Source organism: Typopeltis vanoorti, chromosome 6, assembly GCF_054136105.1.
Source record: "Typopeltis vanoorti isolate ZY-2024b chromosome 6, IOZ_Tvanoo_1.0, whole genome shotgun sequence".
Lineage (NCBI taxonomy): Eukaryota > Metazoa > Arthropoda > Arachnida > Uropygi > Thelyphonidae > Typopeltis > Typopeltis vanoorti.
In genome coordinates, this window is record NC_143554.1 from 47,681,699 (window position 1) to 47,696,891 (window position 15,193).

Below are 15,193 nucleotides of genomic sequence, written 5' to 3' on the forward strand. Positions count from 1 at the left end.
CAATGGAGAAAAGAAATCATAAGCCATAGAAAATTAATAAGAAATTCAAGGTTTGCCACTTGGCAGGGTACAGAGTGCACAAAAGCACTCTGTTCCTTGCCAAAAGTGGCAAACCTTGAATTTCTTAATAATCATCTGTGGCTTAAGATTTCTTCATTGTGTTATTCATCTGATATTGCTACCACTCTCTCAATTCTAAAAATCGTTATGAACTCTTTGACTGTATTTTTGAATCCTGATTTCCTGAAATCCAGTTACCCATACAAGGAAGTCATCTTCCTTGATGACTCGAATGTCCAACTCCATCTGATCTCTGTATTTCAGTTCCACCCACCAAGCTCTGGAGACAGAGAGAGAGAGAGAGGCTGAAGTATTGGCTGAACAACAAACTCCTCACTTATCCAACATTACATCTTTCTTGACTTGCTCTCTTGCAGGTATACAGATGTGATGTTTTGTATTGAATTTAGATCATACTGTTATTTCAAGTATCATGTCTATTCTAATCTTTGAGAACATTTTCATGATGAAGGCTGTTCAACAGAACCAAAGTAGATGGAATAAAAGACAAATGGCAGTTGCAGATTCACTGTTAGCAGTTCAACTATTAAAGGATGTTGTTTTTCATATATTATAAGTTTAGCATAAATGGAGGGCATGATGAATATTAATTATGCTGAACAGCAACTATTGAAATATCTCTAAAGAGACACAATGCAGAAACTTGGAAATAGTTCCAAAACCAGTGGCTTTTGTTTTGAAGCCATTGAGCCATTAAGATAGCCTTCCATTGAAGGATGATTATTATTATTCAGGCTTCCATGGAGTCAAGACTTATCGTGGGAGGTCCTTCCTAGGAAACAGTCTATCAAGACTCATTGCGGGAGGTCCCTCCTAGGAAACACAGTCTATCATACCACTCATTGACCGTTCTCGCTCTCACCACTCTATCAGGCAATGCATTCCATGGTTCAACCACCCTCTTGCTCACAGCTTTCTTTCATAACTTCCAGGGATGGTCCATTGTCATCACTCATTCTTGCTGTTCAGCCAAGCAAAAGAACTCCCCAGTGCCAACCATGTAACCACCTCTCAACAGTTTAAAAGTCTCAATCATATCACCTCTCTTTCTTCTATCTACCAAACTGCAGTCCACATTCCTTCAGCCGATCCTCGTAACTAACATTGTACAGTTCTGAATTATCTGCCTCTGTAGCCTTTCCACAGTTACTTTATCCCCTTCAAATCCTGTGGACCAAATCTGAGAACAATAAGTGTGGTCTGATCAGGATCTTATACAACAGCATGATAACTCTTTTATCTCTGCAGGTTAGCATCCTTCTCCATTATTGCAGCAATCCTCTGTGTTACCTTCGCCACCAGTGCAATATGTCCCCTAAATTTCAGGTTTCTATCGATCATCAACCCCAGATCTCTTGTCAGCCCTACTTCCTCCAGTACAACTCCTCCAATAGAGTATGCAGTGTCCCAAACCTCAAGACCTTATATTTTGCTGCATTAAACCGATACCCCATTCATTTGCCAATTTTTCTAGCTTACTCAAATCGTCTTGCAGGGGCTACCACATCTGTACTATTACTAATAAATCTTCCCAGCTTCACATCATCCACAAACAACTGAATATCCCCCTGCAATCCATTGACAATGTCAGTGATATAAAGGTTAAACAATATAAGGCCCAGTATTGAGCCCTGTGGGATCCCACTTGTAATCTTCTGCCTCCTTGAAACTGCCCTACCATACACAACTCTGATACCTATTGGACAACCAATTCCGAATCCAGTTGACTAACCTGACATCCAGACCCATGTGCTGCAACTTAAATATCAGCTTATCATGCAGTACCCTGTCAAATGCCTCTGCTAAATCCAAAAAAAATGACACCCTTTCCCTCATCTACTGCTCTTGTAACTTTATTATAAAACTAGCATATTACTAAAACAAGAGCTCCTCCTTAACACTTCCATGTTGACTCTCACAGATAACATTACCCTCATCTGCCTAATGCTGTATACGGTGGCTCACTAATTTCTCCAAGATTGTAACAACTATTGATGACACACAAACTGACCTATAATTAGAAACTTCCATTCTGCTACTGCCTTTATGCAATAGCATTATCTTCCCTTCCTTCCATTCCTTGGGCACCTTTCCTGTAGCTAGACTTTCATTGAAAGCCAGGTCAAAGAAGCTGTCGGTTCTTTAGCACATTCTCTCAAAATTCGGGATGAAATACCATCCAGTCCCACAGCTTTACTGACATCTAGAGTACTCAGTATATGGAACACGCTCTCCTACTGCATCTCTAAACCTCAAACCTGCCTTACCCTCTAGTATTAAAATTTCGTCCTCAAGGATGAAATATTCCAATAAATTGTTCATTGAACAATTCCACTATGTCCTCTGCATCAGTCACTCTATTCCCATTTTTATTCCACAATGTCATTCTTCCACAATCATTTCTTTTCCTACTGGCCGCATAGCTAAGAAATTCCCTAGGATTTTCTTTTGGATCTTAGGGCCAATGTTTTCTCATATTCCAGTTTCGCCTTCCTTATCATACTAGTCACTCTCCTGCCCCGTGTGTTATATTCTTCATGCATCTGCTCTTCACCTGTCTCCTTATCTCTTCCATAGCCTCTTTTTCACATGCAGTTTCTGTTTAATATTATTTGTCATCCACTTTACACTAAATTGTTCTCTTCTTCACTTGTGGAATACAGCTTGTGTGTTAACTATTGCTGCTAACAAATATTCCTTCACAATTTTGCAAGCACTAATGATATCCTGGTCTTCCAATTCCTCCCTCCATGGAACTGCCTTAAGTTGATATCTAAGACTTATAATTTACCTTCCTGTATAATTCCACATATGTTCTTGTCTCTGATACTTCTGCATGTCTATTCATTTTCCAAGTCAAAACCATATGGTCATTCTCTCTCCAACTGGTGAGAGAGATGTCATCTCAGTTATTATCAACTCTTCTGATGCTATGACCAAATCCAAAACTCTTGAACCTCTTGTTGATATCTAAGACATTTGTCCCTCAAGAATTCTGGAAATTCCATTCCCTTATTGCTACATGCATCTTCCTCTTCCCAATTTATAATGCTGTAGTTAAAATCTCCCATAATAGTCATTCTTCCTGCACTTGCCAAGCACAACTGTCTAAACATCTCCTGATCCCCACCTTCTGTGCTCCTTGCTTTGTAGCAACACCCTACTGAATATCCTGTCTTGCCCACCTCTGCCTCACACCATATACTTTCAAAATCATTAGTGTTATTGCCTTCAAAAGCCTCTACTCTTAGAGGACATAAGTCGTCACTTATAAGCGGTACTTATGACTGCTTTTGATAACTCCACCACCACGCTGTCCCTTCCTATCCTGCTGAAAAATGGTGTACCCTGCTACATCTATTCCTGTTATTATATCCTCTTCTGTCAACCACGTCTCAGTGATCCCAATAATCTTTGGCCAGGCTGATGCTCTCAGCACCACTAATTCCTCTCCTTTATTCTGGATATTCCTGGCATTAGTATAAAGCCACTGTTTCTATACCTAGCATTATCCCCCTCTAGACTCCACTGGGCTCAGCATTACCTAATGTCGTCCCCCCTTCTCCCAAGTACCCATGTGGCCATCACTTAGTGATCTTGAAGCTTGAGCTTAAGTACTGCATGGTTTGCCCTATGAGTAGGGTGAGTGGAGAGTGCTACGTAAGCAAAATTGTGGATGAAATATGAGGTCAGTGAAAGAAGTTCATGTACATAACGGAGAAGGTGGATCAAATAACAGATTCCTGAGGATCATATGCATTTGTTGGAAATTCTGGAGAGAAAGAGACCATTTCATGCATTATACCTACAATTAAAAGAAATTAGACAATCCAAGAGAAACTTGCAATCCAGCTACAAAGGGAGGATGATAGACCATAAGACGACAATTTGCTGAGAAGGCCTAGTTGTCATTTATTGAAATTTATCATTATTCAAGTCCTTTCTCATGGAAAGGAGAAATGTTCTCTTCTCCCCCTCTTTCCCTAGATGATTTCTACATCGAATTTATAGAAAATCAGGCACTCAACACACATAAACCAACAGTTTGGCTAGCAGATGATGTTTACTTTTTGGCTCATGCCCTAAGCACATTACATTTTGTAGTACACTTAAATGCCCAACATCCAAAAATGCACTTCACTATAACAATAACTAATAATTGCTGCCTCTTCCTAGACACACAGTAAGATACTTATATAGCAATTTCACCCTCACCCATCCAGTAGTATGGCATCCTCAAAACACACAGATAAAACCAGTGCAGTTTGCTCAAATGACACAGTCATTGTTATTGAATTATGTACCTTAGCAAGACTTTAGCTAGTAGATACAACCCTTTTAAAATGGATAAAATATTGCATATCGCCATCTCTCTTATAGTTAACACACAAGATCACAGTATAACTTTTTCCTTCCTGGATATTCAAGGTACATCAGAAAAGATAGCTAAAATTCTCCATAAATCTCTATACCACTTTCAAACTGCACATCCAGGTAGCACTTTCACTCATACTCTTGTGTATCTTGGAGTGTCTAACATTCTTTGTGCCTGCACGTTGTCCTATATATCTGTTAACATCCATCCACCTTGAAGAACATATAAACTGTGCCCATGATCACCTACCTGATAAGTCAGGACTGGAAGACCATGCTCTCTGCATTCCTTCATGGAGGATTAAATGGAAAAAAGACCCTTGTACTGCACAGAGGTTGTTTCTAAAATGTCTGAGAGATATTTTATAATCATCAACTATGAATCACTATCCCAATCTCAACAAATAGGGCTACATTAATTTGCCAAAGATTTGGGGGACTTGTTATTCTAAGATAACTTTTACCTTGACTTTTCTGAATTAACTTCATTTTTTGTCCAGCCCTTAGAGGGAACCTCATTAGGACATTAGTTCCCTTTTGGTTAAATTTTGAATAGTTTGTGTAATTAAGTGTTGTGTCTCTGCCATATTTGTAATTTTATGCTTTGAGGATGCTAGTTGGAAATTAATGAAATAGCAGAAAGATCATTTAATTATTTATTTTCATCTGGTGTTTATACTTATGAAGCACTTATGTACATCACTGTTTCATCTTCTGTAAAAGTACAAATTTTATGCCCCTTAATCACACCCCAAGCCAGCATTTTACAGTTCTGATATAATTTGTTATCTATCTTTTGTATTCTCTTTGAAGTTTCTTCACTACTTCAGATCCCAGTGATGACTCAGATCTGAGCACATTGGGGATGATTGTCTGATCAAGGTTTTAATATAATGGAAAACTACTACCACATCTTTATCTTTGCTGGTCAGTATCATTCTCATTATTGCAGCATTTTTTTTGATCATCTTCATCACTTTTTGCATAGCAGCACTTTCAATAGATGTGTTCACTTTTTCATGCCTCTTCGAACATAATTCCAGAAATAGAGTATGGAGTCTTTTCCAGAGTTCAGAACAAATGCCACATCCACTGAGCTACACAGGTTCTTTCTGAGCCTGTGTAGCTCAGTGAATGTGGCGTTTGCACACCATGGCGCTTGGCCGCACAAAGGAAGACGTGGTTTCGAGTCTAGTCGGCGACTAGAGGAAATTTTTCTAAGCCTTTTTTACACTGGTTCCCGAGTTAGTCGATCTCTGGCATGGGCAAGTGGGTTTTTCCTCCTGGAAACTCGGGTTTTTCATCCCGTAAGCTCAAGAAAATCGACCGTAGAACCCACATTATTTCAGACATTAAATATATTGTGTTAGGGATCATGAGATGGCGGCACATTCGAGCCGTCTCTCTTTACTGTGTACCGCTTAATTAGTGATAGCCTTGGGCCATCTATCTCAAATTGGTACCAATGGAGATTGAACTGCCCACTCAGTCTCCAAAAGTTAGATAGGGCTAAATGGCCTTGCCTGCTCCCGTATACGGGAATAAAAAGGCGTTAGCTGATTTTTATTTTTTTTTTCTGATTCATTCTTTTACTTGCAGCATATCAATAGAATTCTTGTGGGTTGTCTTTAGCTTGCAGAGCCAGTTTCTTTTCGTACTCAGACTTGACTTTCCATACAACAGTTGTGACTATTCTAGCCTGCTGCTTATAATTTTCATAATGGACATCATCCTTATGCACACAGTATTCCTTCCAACATCATCTGTTTCTTATGAATCTCTTGCTTAATAAGATCACCCGTTTGACTCCTACCCTGTTTATTCTTCAAACCCTCGGGACACATTCCGATATTGCATCATTTAAGTATTTTTTAAAATGCTTCCTATGCACTGTCAACAATCCCATTCCACGGAACTTAGTTATACTCCTCAGTTGGTCATAATTTCCTGCTTTGTAGTTTGGCATGTTACCTTTTCTGAATGGAACATTCATTAACTCATTCACTTCCTAAGTGAGTACTGTATGATCACTGTCACCAACCAGAGGCAGAATAGTTCATTCTTTAACAGAAACATCCTCTGACACTTAATGAAATCTAACATTCTTTGACCTAAAGTTCCTTCTATCACATGCTTCTTATGGAAGTTGTCTCACAATAGTTCAGTAAATTCAGTTTCATTCTTCTCATGAGATTTTATTGGGTAGCAGTAAAATCTCATGAGAAGAATAAATACAGTCTTTCATTATGATTACTCTTTTTGCACCTATCATCTCTATTTGATGCATTTTTTTTTATCACAAATAACCGATCCAGTCTGTAACAACACCCCACTATGTAATTGATCTTATTAGATTGCACCTCATACCAGATGGCCTCAAATTCACTGCCACATGAAATACTGTTACTAGTACTACAATCATAGGTCTAAACACCTGGATTCATGTCATCCAATATCGTTAGCAGCATGTTCCCTTCCTACAAAGGAGGAAGGCTTTTAACTTTTCAAGTGTTTAAAAAAATTCCTTGTTGTAATGAGATACTGTTAATATATGCACTTTTTTTAAATTTGCTCATGTATTTCAGTGGTTCCCAACTTTTTTTTTTTGTATTATGTAATACTGAATAAACTTCATTGTGGCACTAGTAAAGTTCACATATTCTGGTAATCAGAACTTTATTGAAGTTTAATCATAATAATAATTATTATTATTATTATTATGAATATTATAATGAAGCAAATAAGAGTCAAAAATAGAAGAGCAAAAAAAAAAAACTAAACATAACATAATAACCAGAAATAAGTGGTATTGAAGTTAGTATATTAATTTTTTAGATGTAATTCCTACTCACTGAAGTTGCCCACCTTTTCTAAGTGGGTTCCAGATTATATAATCTGGAAACTGCTCTAGAGATCAAATGCAAATCTTGAGCCATTTCTTGTCATCAGTAAGTAGTAGCAGTGGTCTTACATCAGACAGCAAAATTGATCTTCCATCATTTAAATGGTAAATGCATTTTTTTTACAAACCTTGCTGTTACTCAGGTAAATTTCCTGCCACATTTGAAGTTTGGATATGCTCCACCAGTTGGGAACCTCTGATCTATTAAATAAATACTTCAGTTATCATTTATGTATTTTCACTTCTAGCTTCAAGGCTCTGATCCATTGCATGGTAGGATTGATATAGAAGACTTAGGTAAGTTTATAAGAATAAGAGTAGTTGTGTAGCTTGTGTGAAAAAATGTAAATTCCAAATAGATTTTTATATTGCTGTTCTTTTGCCGTGATTTATTAATAATTCATTGCAAGAAGTCAGCTTGAATTGTTTTGACCTATCATGTCATTCCCACCATTCATTGTACACATCACCTTAACCCGTGCATTTTATTTGAATGTTACTCCATATTAATATCTATGAATAATCATGTACACTGGTGTACAAAAGCTAAGGATAAACTACATATTTAACCTGTATATGAAAAAAATTTTCCTTATACACCCAAATGAGGACATAAATTTATTGCCAGCATACTAATAAATTTTATTATACAAAAAATGTATTATAAACTTCTTCGTACAAATTAAATTGCAGTGTGTTTTTGGCAAAAGTTGCAAATTTCCTAAGGACGTAGTTAAAGAATTAATGTATAGTGCTTACAGATAACTGTGGAGAGACATTTCAGTATGGAATTTATCCTCCCTGAACTGCAATGCAGCTGTCCCAACATCATATAACTCCTGAACCACTTGGTGCTTAGGTCCAAGTGATTCAGGAGTTCTTGAGGCAAACTGGCCCACTCCTCCTTCAGAGCAATATCGTTCACCAGTCATAATCCTTTTTTCCTGAGGCAAACTGGCCCACTCCTCCTTCAGAGCAATATCGTTCAGTAGTCATAATCCTTTTTTCCAATACTTGTAGCTCAGTGCGTCCGTTAAGCATAATGCCTTCCCACACCATGACCTGAGCACCGCTGTATCTATCCCTTTCAAGAACATTCTCACGATGGTAAGCAGCACCACTTTCTTGCCAGATCAAGTGTTGCGTAGAATTAAAGAAAACACTAAAACAACTCATTTGTAAAGAGGACATTAGTCCGTTGGTGTCTTGTTCAATTTCTATGGATACAACACCACTGAAAATGTGCCCTATGATGAGCTCTGGATAAAGGGACACAGACCAAATGCCTTTGGATGTATAGGCTTACTTGCTGCAGACATCTTGTCACAGTTTGTTGAGATATCTGTGTACCTGTGCTTGAATGGGGCTGACTTGCTATGGTGTGTAAATTACGTTTTGCTGTTATAATCAAAAATCTGTCTTCATGCTTAATGGTAGAATGAGTGCGACTTCTTAGCAAACATCTGGAACACATTCCATTGGTTTGAAATGCTGCCCAAAGCCTGGATGCATTGTTATGTGAGATTCCAAACTCTCTGGCAATACCAGTAATTTTGCAATCTTCTTCAAGCTTTCCAATAAATTTTCCCCATGTGAAATCATCTAAGTGTCTTTAAGACATTAGAATTTTATATTACAAGTTTTACATTACATCCAGGTTTGCAACTTTATTCATTCACAAAAACAACTTTCCTTCAAACACGATTTGCTTAGCACAGCCTTTGCCTTTTATCCTGTTGAGTGCTACCACATGACCCCTTTTGCATGTGATTTGAAAATTTGAACGAGTACCCACTTTATACCCGGAATCATCAGTTACACAAAATGCCACAAGTTGATTCATCTGAATTAGTGGTTGTTATCTTCAGAAATAGTGTTCATCCTTAGGTTTTGAATACCAGTGTATTAGTTGCTTGGTGTTTGAAGAATTTTATCAGGTTCTTCATTAATATAGCTTATTTATACATTATTTCATTTAAATTATTGCCTCTGTCATACATTACAAATATAAAGTGAAACTCATAATTTTATTACGTAATGATTTGTATACAGTGTAAGAACTCTGTTTTTGTTTCTTGGAAGCTTGAAAAAAATACCACATGTGGTTTCGAGAGCAGAGTTTCTGCATTATCTAGTTCTTAGTTTGCCCACAGTGCTAATGTATTTATAATCTTTAATTGGCAGGATTCACGTAAAAATAAAATAAATATATGCCGTTGGATGTCCAAGTGTACTTTATTTGAGCTGCCCTGTTATTCTACAAGATCAAGGTTTTTTTTCAACATCACTTGGGAATTCTGAAGTAAAAAAAAAAAACGTCATTAGAAAGATTGTGAACTTAATGTTTGCCTCTGTTCAGTATGTATGTGTCACCTGCTCAAACTCATTCTTAAAATATTTACATTTTTTAGAATATATTAAGAAATATTCTTAAAATCTTGTCACATGTGATATAAATGTACTAATATTTATCGACAGTGATATTTTCTCTCCAATGCTGCATCAAAGCAGGTTACTTTACTTAGAACAGCTAACTCTGCAATTGCAACAGCAAACGAAACAACAGCCACAGCTATTGTTTCGTTTTTCTCTCTTCCATTACCAGTCTACACTACAACGAATCTTAAATGTCACCCTCAATCCTGTGCAATCCTCTGCTGATTCTGATCACTTTCTGCCATTCTAGGCATATTCTCCACTGGTCTATGATAAGCATTTGCATTTTTCAGCAATTCTTTCAACATGACGAACAGTATACTGGATATACCGGCTAGGCTTGTGGTCAACATTTCAGTTCATTCCTGTAGGTTAGAAATAAGGATTCTGCTAGCTAATAAAGTTCATCATAATTTTCCTCATAGTAATGCCTGCATTAGCACGGTGTATTTGCTGTGTTGCAAGGACATGAAATTTGACATTATATAGGAATCATTGCATTATCCAGAAATGTTGCAGATATGTCTTCTTTCTAGACCCTGTAATTAAAGTCAAAGTTTGAATTAGAAGGTGCCCCACATTTTTGCACCAGTTCCACCAGACTTCTCAGTTTGAATGAGGAACCCTGATCACTGCCACACCCTTCTCCCATAATAATTTGACACTGCATATGATGGATTTCTCATGTTTCCCTGACCAACTACAATGTTCTCTACCTTAGTGCAATCTGAGATGTTGATTGCTATGGCAGTTTAATTTATGTACAGCTGAGCTGCCCTGTTATTCTACAAGATCACTCTAAATCTCACTTGAGCGACCCCAAAGGATCACTGCTAAACTCGTTCCTCCTAACCTGAATCACTCCAGAACAGGAAACTCGGCTGTGATTCCACTTGGTGGCAGGCAAAGGCCTGTAGATGTGATATTTATCCCATATACAAGTAGTAAAAAGGTGTAGCATTTTATTATTAAAATACTGTAGATTAGAGATGTTGAAAGTGTTTTCACTTGGTTGGCAAGAAATTATTATATTCCTGGTTAAATCCTTTATCCAGGTGTAAGCAAAACTTACACCTGGATAAAGGATTTAACCAGGACTTGACTACTTGGCTACTTGTATATAGAGCTACTGACTTCACATCGCACCATTTTATATAGGCATATAATTTCTTGGCATCTTTAATGTATAGTATAACAAAGTGAAAAAACCTATCAACAACTAAATGGTGTCATACCTTATTATTAAAATACCCTGGATTAAAGAATCCAGAGTATTTAATAATAAGGTATGACACCTTTTGACATACTTGTGTATGGGAAAATATGACTTTGAATTACTTCAACCTTGGTATCTCTTTTGGATCTGGCTACTACTGATTAAACTTCAATGGTAGAAACCAGTCTGAATAGTGGCTCTTCCCATAATGCATAGCATTATACACATCTGAAAGGGTGTGTGCTTTGTATTATGCAGTATTATGGCAATCAATGCAAAGTCATTAGCCTCTATATACAAGTAGCCTAGTCATGAAGATATTTCACGTGCAAACATTGTTTGCTTACACTTGAATAAAGGATGAAATGAAGAACATAATTTCTTGGCATTTTCATTGATGACACCAATCTGGGTAATGACCCTTCCCATAATGCATAGGCATTTATACATGTCTGAAAGGAAGTGTGCTTTTTGTTGTGGGATTTAAGACAATGTGATGTCAACAGTGCTATATAAAAGTAGACTGGTTGTGAAACTATTCTGCATGTGAACTACTGAAACAAATCTGAAAGCACACCCCAACTCAACATCACCAGAGTTAAAGATTGGTACTATTCAACATAAGAAGCCTGAATGGCAAAGAAATGGAGCTAGCTGAAGAATTAGATAAGTACCAGATCGACATAATAGGAGTGACTGAAACAAAAAAGACAAAAAACTGGTGAGATCTTTCTGTGCAATAAATACAAAATGTTATACTCAGGAAATGACAATCAAGGAAAAGATGTAGCCATAGTATTCAACACAAAATACAAGGCTAATCTTCTTGAATGGCAGGCCGTCTCAAATAGAGTGATGTAGGCAAATATCAGAATGGGGAATTGGACAATGAGACTTATTTGTGCCTATGGTCCAACAGAAGGTTCTACTAAGGTAAAAGTGGAGGAAATCTTTTGATGTTTTAGAAAAAGCAACTGACACAATAAAAAAGAAAAGTTGGTTCTTGTTGGGGATCTAAATAGCAGAGTAGGAAACGATTGTCAGACATACAAAATATTTTGGGAAAATTTGGAGAAAAGAGCAAAGCTAATAATAATGGCAAGTATCTGTTGGATTTCTGCTCAGGACATGGACTGGTTATTACTAACACCATGTTCCAACATGAAAAATGTGCATAAATTCACATGGAGAGAAGAGGCAAGGAATAAGAAAAGTCTCATTGACTATGTTATTGTTGATAGTGATGTTTTCTCCCTGGTGCAGGACACCAGAGTGTACAGAGGATTTGAAATTGGAAGTGATCACTATTTAGTCTTGAGCAGGATAAAATTCAATTTAATATTGAAAAGAATAACATGTAAGAAAGTTTTAAAGCGAATGAAAGTTGAGCAGCTCTCATATGTCAACTGTAGACTAAAATACACAAAGATTATTGAAATAAATATGAAAGAGTTTGAGAACAGGAACCAAGCCTTAAAGAAAACCCTGATTGATTCAGCCAGAGAGGCATGTGGTGAGGTTGTTTGTAAGGATAGAAAAATCAGAACTCCATGGTGGACACAGGAAGTTAAAGAGGCAGTGAAAGAAAAGAAAGCATATCAAAAGTTCCTGGCAAATAAGTCGGCTTTTGCTCTTAGAGAATACACAGACAAATGTAAGAAAGCGAAACGCTATAAAACTAGCTAAACAAAAGTCATGGGACGACTTTGGCAAGAACATAGAAAATAAATATCAAGAAGGTGTAAAAGAAGTTAGAGATCATAAAGGTGACATGAAAACAGGAGAAAAAGATATCTTTGAAGTATGGAGTGATTACTTCAAAAAATTGCTAAATGAAACGAGCAGTGATAGCACAGTGGTAAAAAATACTTAACAGGCATACAGTCAGCAATACATATCCATACTCGAAGTTGAAAAAGCCATCAAAGGCTTGAAATGTGGAAAGGCAGCAGGAGTAGATGATATTCGACCAGAAATTCTGAAGTATGGTGGTTTAAAAGTCTTACAGTGGCTACATAGTTCAGAAAGCCTGGACAGAGGGATGAATTCCCAATGATTGGAGTAGAGCTCTAATAGTACCCATATATAAAAAGGGAAATAAAACTGAATGTGAGAATTACAGAGGTATTTCCCTACTCAGTTCCTGGCAAGATCTATGCAAGTATACTTTAGAAACTGTTGAGAAGAATTGTGGAAGAAAAGCTTGGTGAAGAACAAGCTTGGATTCAGGCCAAATAGAGGCTGTCAGTATCAAATCTTCACTTTACGACAAATAGTTGAGAAAGCATGGGAATATAACAAAGATCTGTATTTAAGTTTTGTGGATCTGGAAAAGGCATATGACAAGGCACCAAGAGAGAAGCTATTCAATACGCTACAGTTATATGGTGTCAATGGGGCATTATATCAAGCAATACTTAGTCTTTATTTGAGTTGTAAGTCAGCAGTTAGAATTGAAGGAAGTACATCTTCCTGTACTTAAAGAACTTCTTTCCTTCCTTGGCTCACACCAGATTTAATGTTAAATCTGGTGTGAGACAAGGATGTACATTATCCCCTCTGTTATTCATTATCTATATGGATCACATTATGAAGGAAAGTGGTATTAAACATGATATCAAAATTGGAGATGTTAATGTCAGCTCTTTGCTGTATGCGGAAGATGTTATACTTCTAAATAAATCCGCTACAAGTTTGCAAGATTCCCTCACTAAATTGAATAACTGTTGTAATAGATATGGTATGAAGATCAGCATGACAAAGACAATGAAAATAGGTAGAATTGTTGAAAATGTCAACTGTGTTGTGAACGGGGAACCTGTGGAACAAGTAAAACATTTCAGCTACTTAGGCACTATTTTTAGTTAAGATGGTAAATAAAATATGGAAATAGACAACAGAATCAACAAAGCTGGTATGGTAATCAGTCAATTGAATAAATTCATATGGAATAAGATAGAAATTAGTCGGAACACTAAATTAGCTGTATACAAGACAGTGTTCAAACCAATTTTAACTTATGGATCTAAGAGCTGGGTCAGAAGTAAAACACTTGATCAAAGACTGGAGACCGCAGATACGAGAGTCCTGAGAAAGATTAGAAGCCTGAACAGATGGCATTAATGGTATATTAAAAATGAGGATATTAGGAAAGAACTTGACATTGTCAGCATCCAGGAATGCATTAGCAGAGCTAATCTCAAGTGGTATGGTCACTTAAACAGAATGGGCGAGGAAAGATTTGCAAAGCAAGTGTTCTCTGCCAGGTTGGCAGGAAAACGACCCAGAGGAAGACCAAGATATAGGTGGATTGATATGGTACAAAGTGCCTTAGATGATAGAAATATAAGATCTGATAATGTTGGAGTCTTGACAGATAAGACTGATTTGGAGGAAAATTGTAGATAGGAAGTTAGTAATGATGTAAATTTTTCATATAGTATTATCATATCCTGTACAACCCTTGAGGGTACATGTCAGGAATTTGATGCTGATGATCTGCATGTGAACTTTTATATATATTTGCTTATGTTTCTTGGTAGAGGATTAAAGCAAGAATGTAATTTATCATATATAATAAGTTTTTAACTGCAAACTGATACATACAGGAAATCCTATATGTCACATCCCAGAAATTTTGGATTTTTATGACTTTGTCAGGTTGAAACATAAGTATCTCATTATTAGCACTAGACCTCTGTGGAGTTAAGACTCAATGTATCTGCATTCACCAGAATGTTAGGCAATACATTCTACTCTCCAACCACTCTATATGCAAAGAACCTGCTAACATCTTCCTTATATAGTGTCTAAGTATATCCTCTTTCTCCCATTCTATGAAAAATTTCTTCCACATTAACCTGGTAACAACCCTTTACAAACTTAAATCTCTCAATCATATCCCCTCTTCCTATTTCCAAGGCTTTACAAACTGCATTCCTTCAATCTGTTCTCATATCCCACATTCCAAACATCAGTTACCACCTTGTCATTCTCTTCTCGACCCTTTCCAGTTACCACCTTGTCAGTCTTCTCGTGATCCTTTCCAGTATATCCTCATCATATGAAAACCAGGTGACCAAATCTGTGCGCAATAATTCATACAAGGCCTGATCAAGACCTTATACAATGTAACCAGAACCTCTTTATTTCTGCATGTTAATGTCCTCCACATCCTTGCCATA

General features: G+C 37.0%; 1 protein-coding gene across 1 annotated transcript in view; it reads left to right on the forward strand.

The window, feature by feature from the left end:
- Nucleotides 1-15,193, forward strand: part of LOC150105438 (uncharacterized) — a 458,416-nt gene that overhangs the window by 279,981 nt on the left and 163,242 nt on the right. Inside the window, exon 6 of the mRNA XM_090393963.1 lies at nucleotides 7,606-7,654. Within this exon, the coding sequence (XP_090250089.1) occupies nucleotides 7,606-7,654 (49 nt within the window). The remainder of the gene's footprint in view (nucleotides 1-7,605; nucleotides 7,655-15,193) is intronic.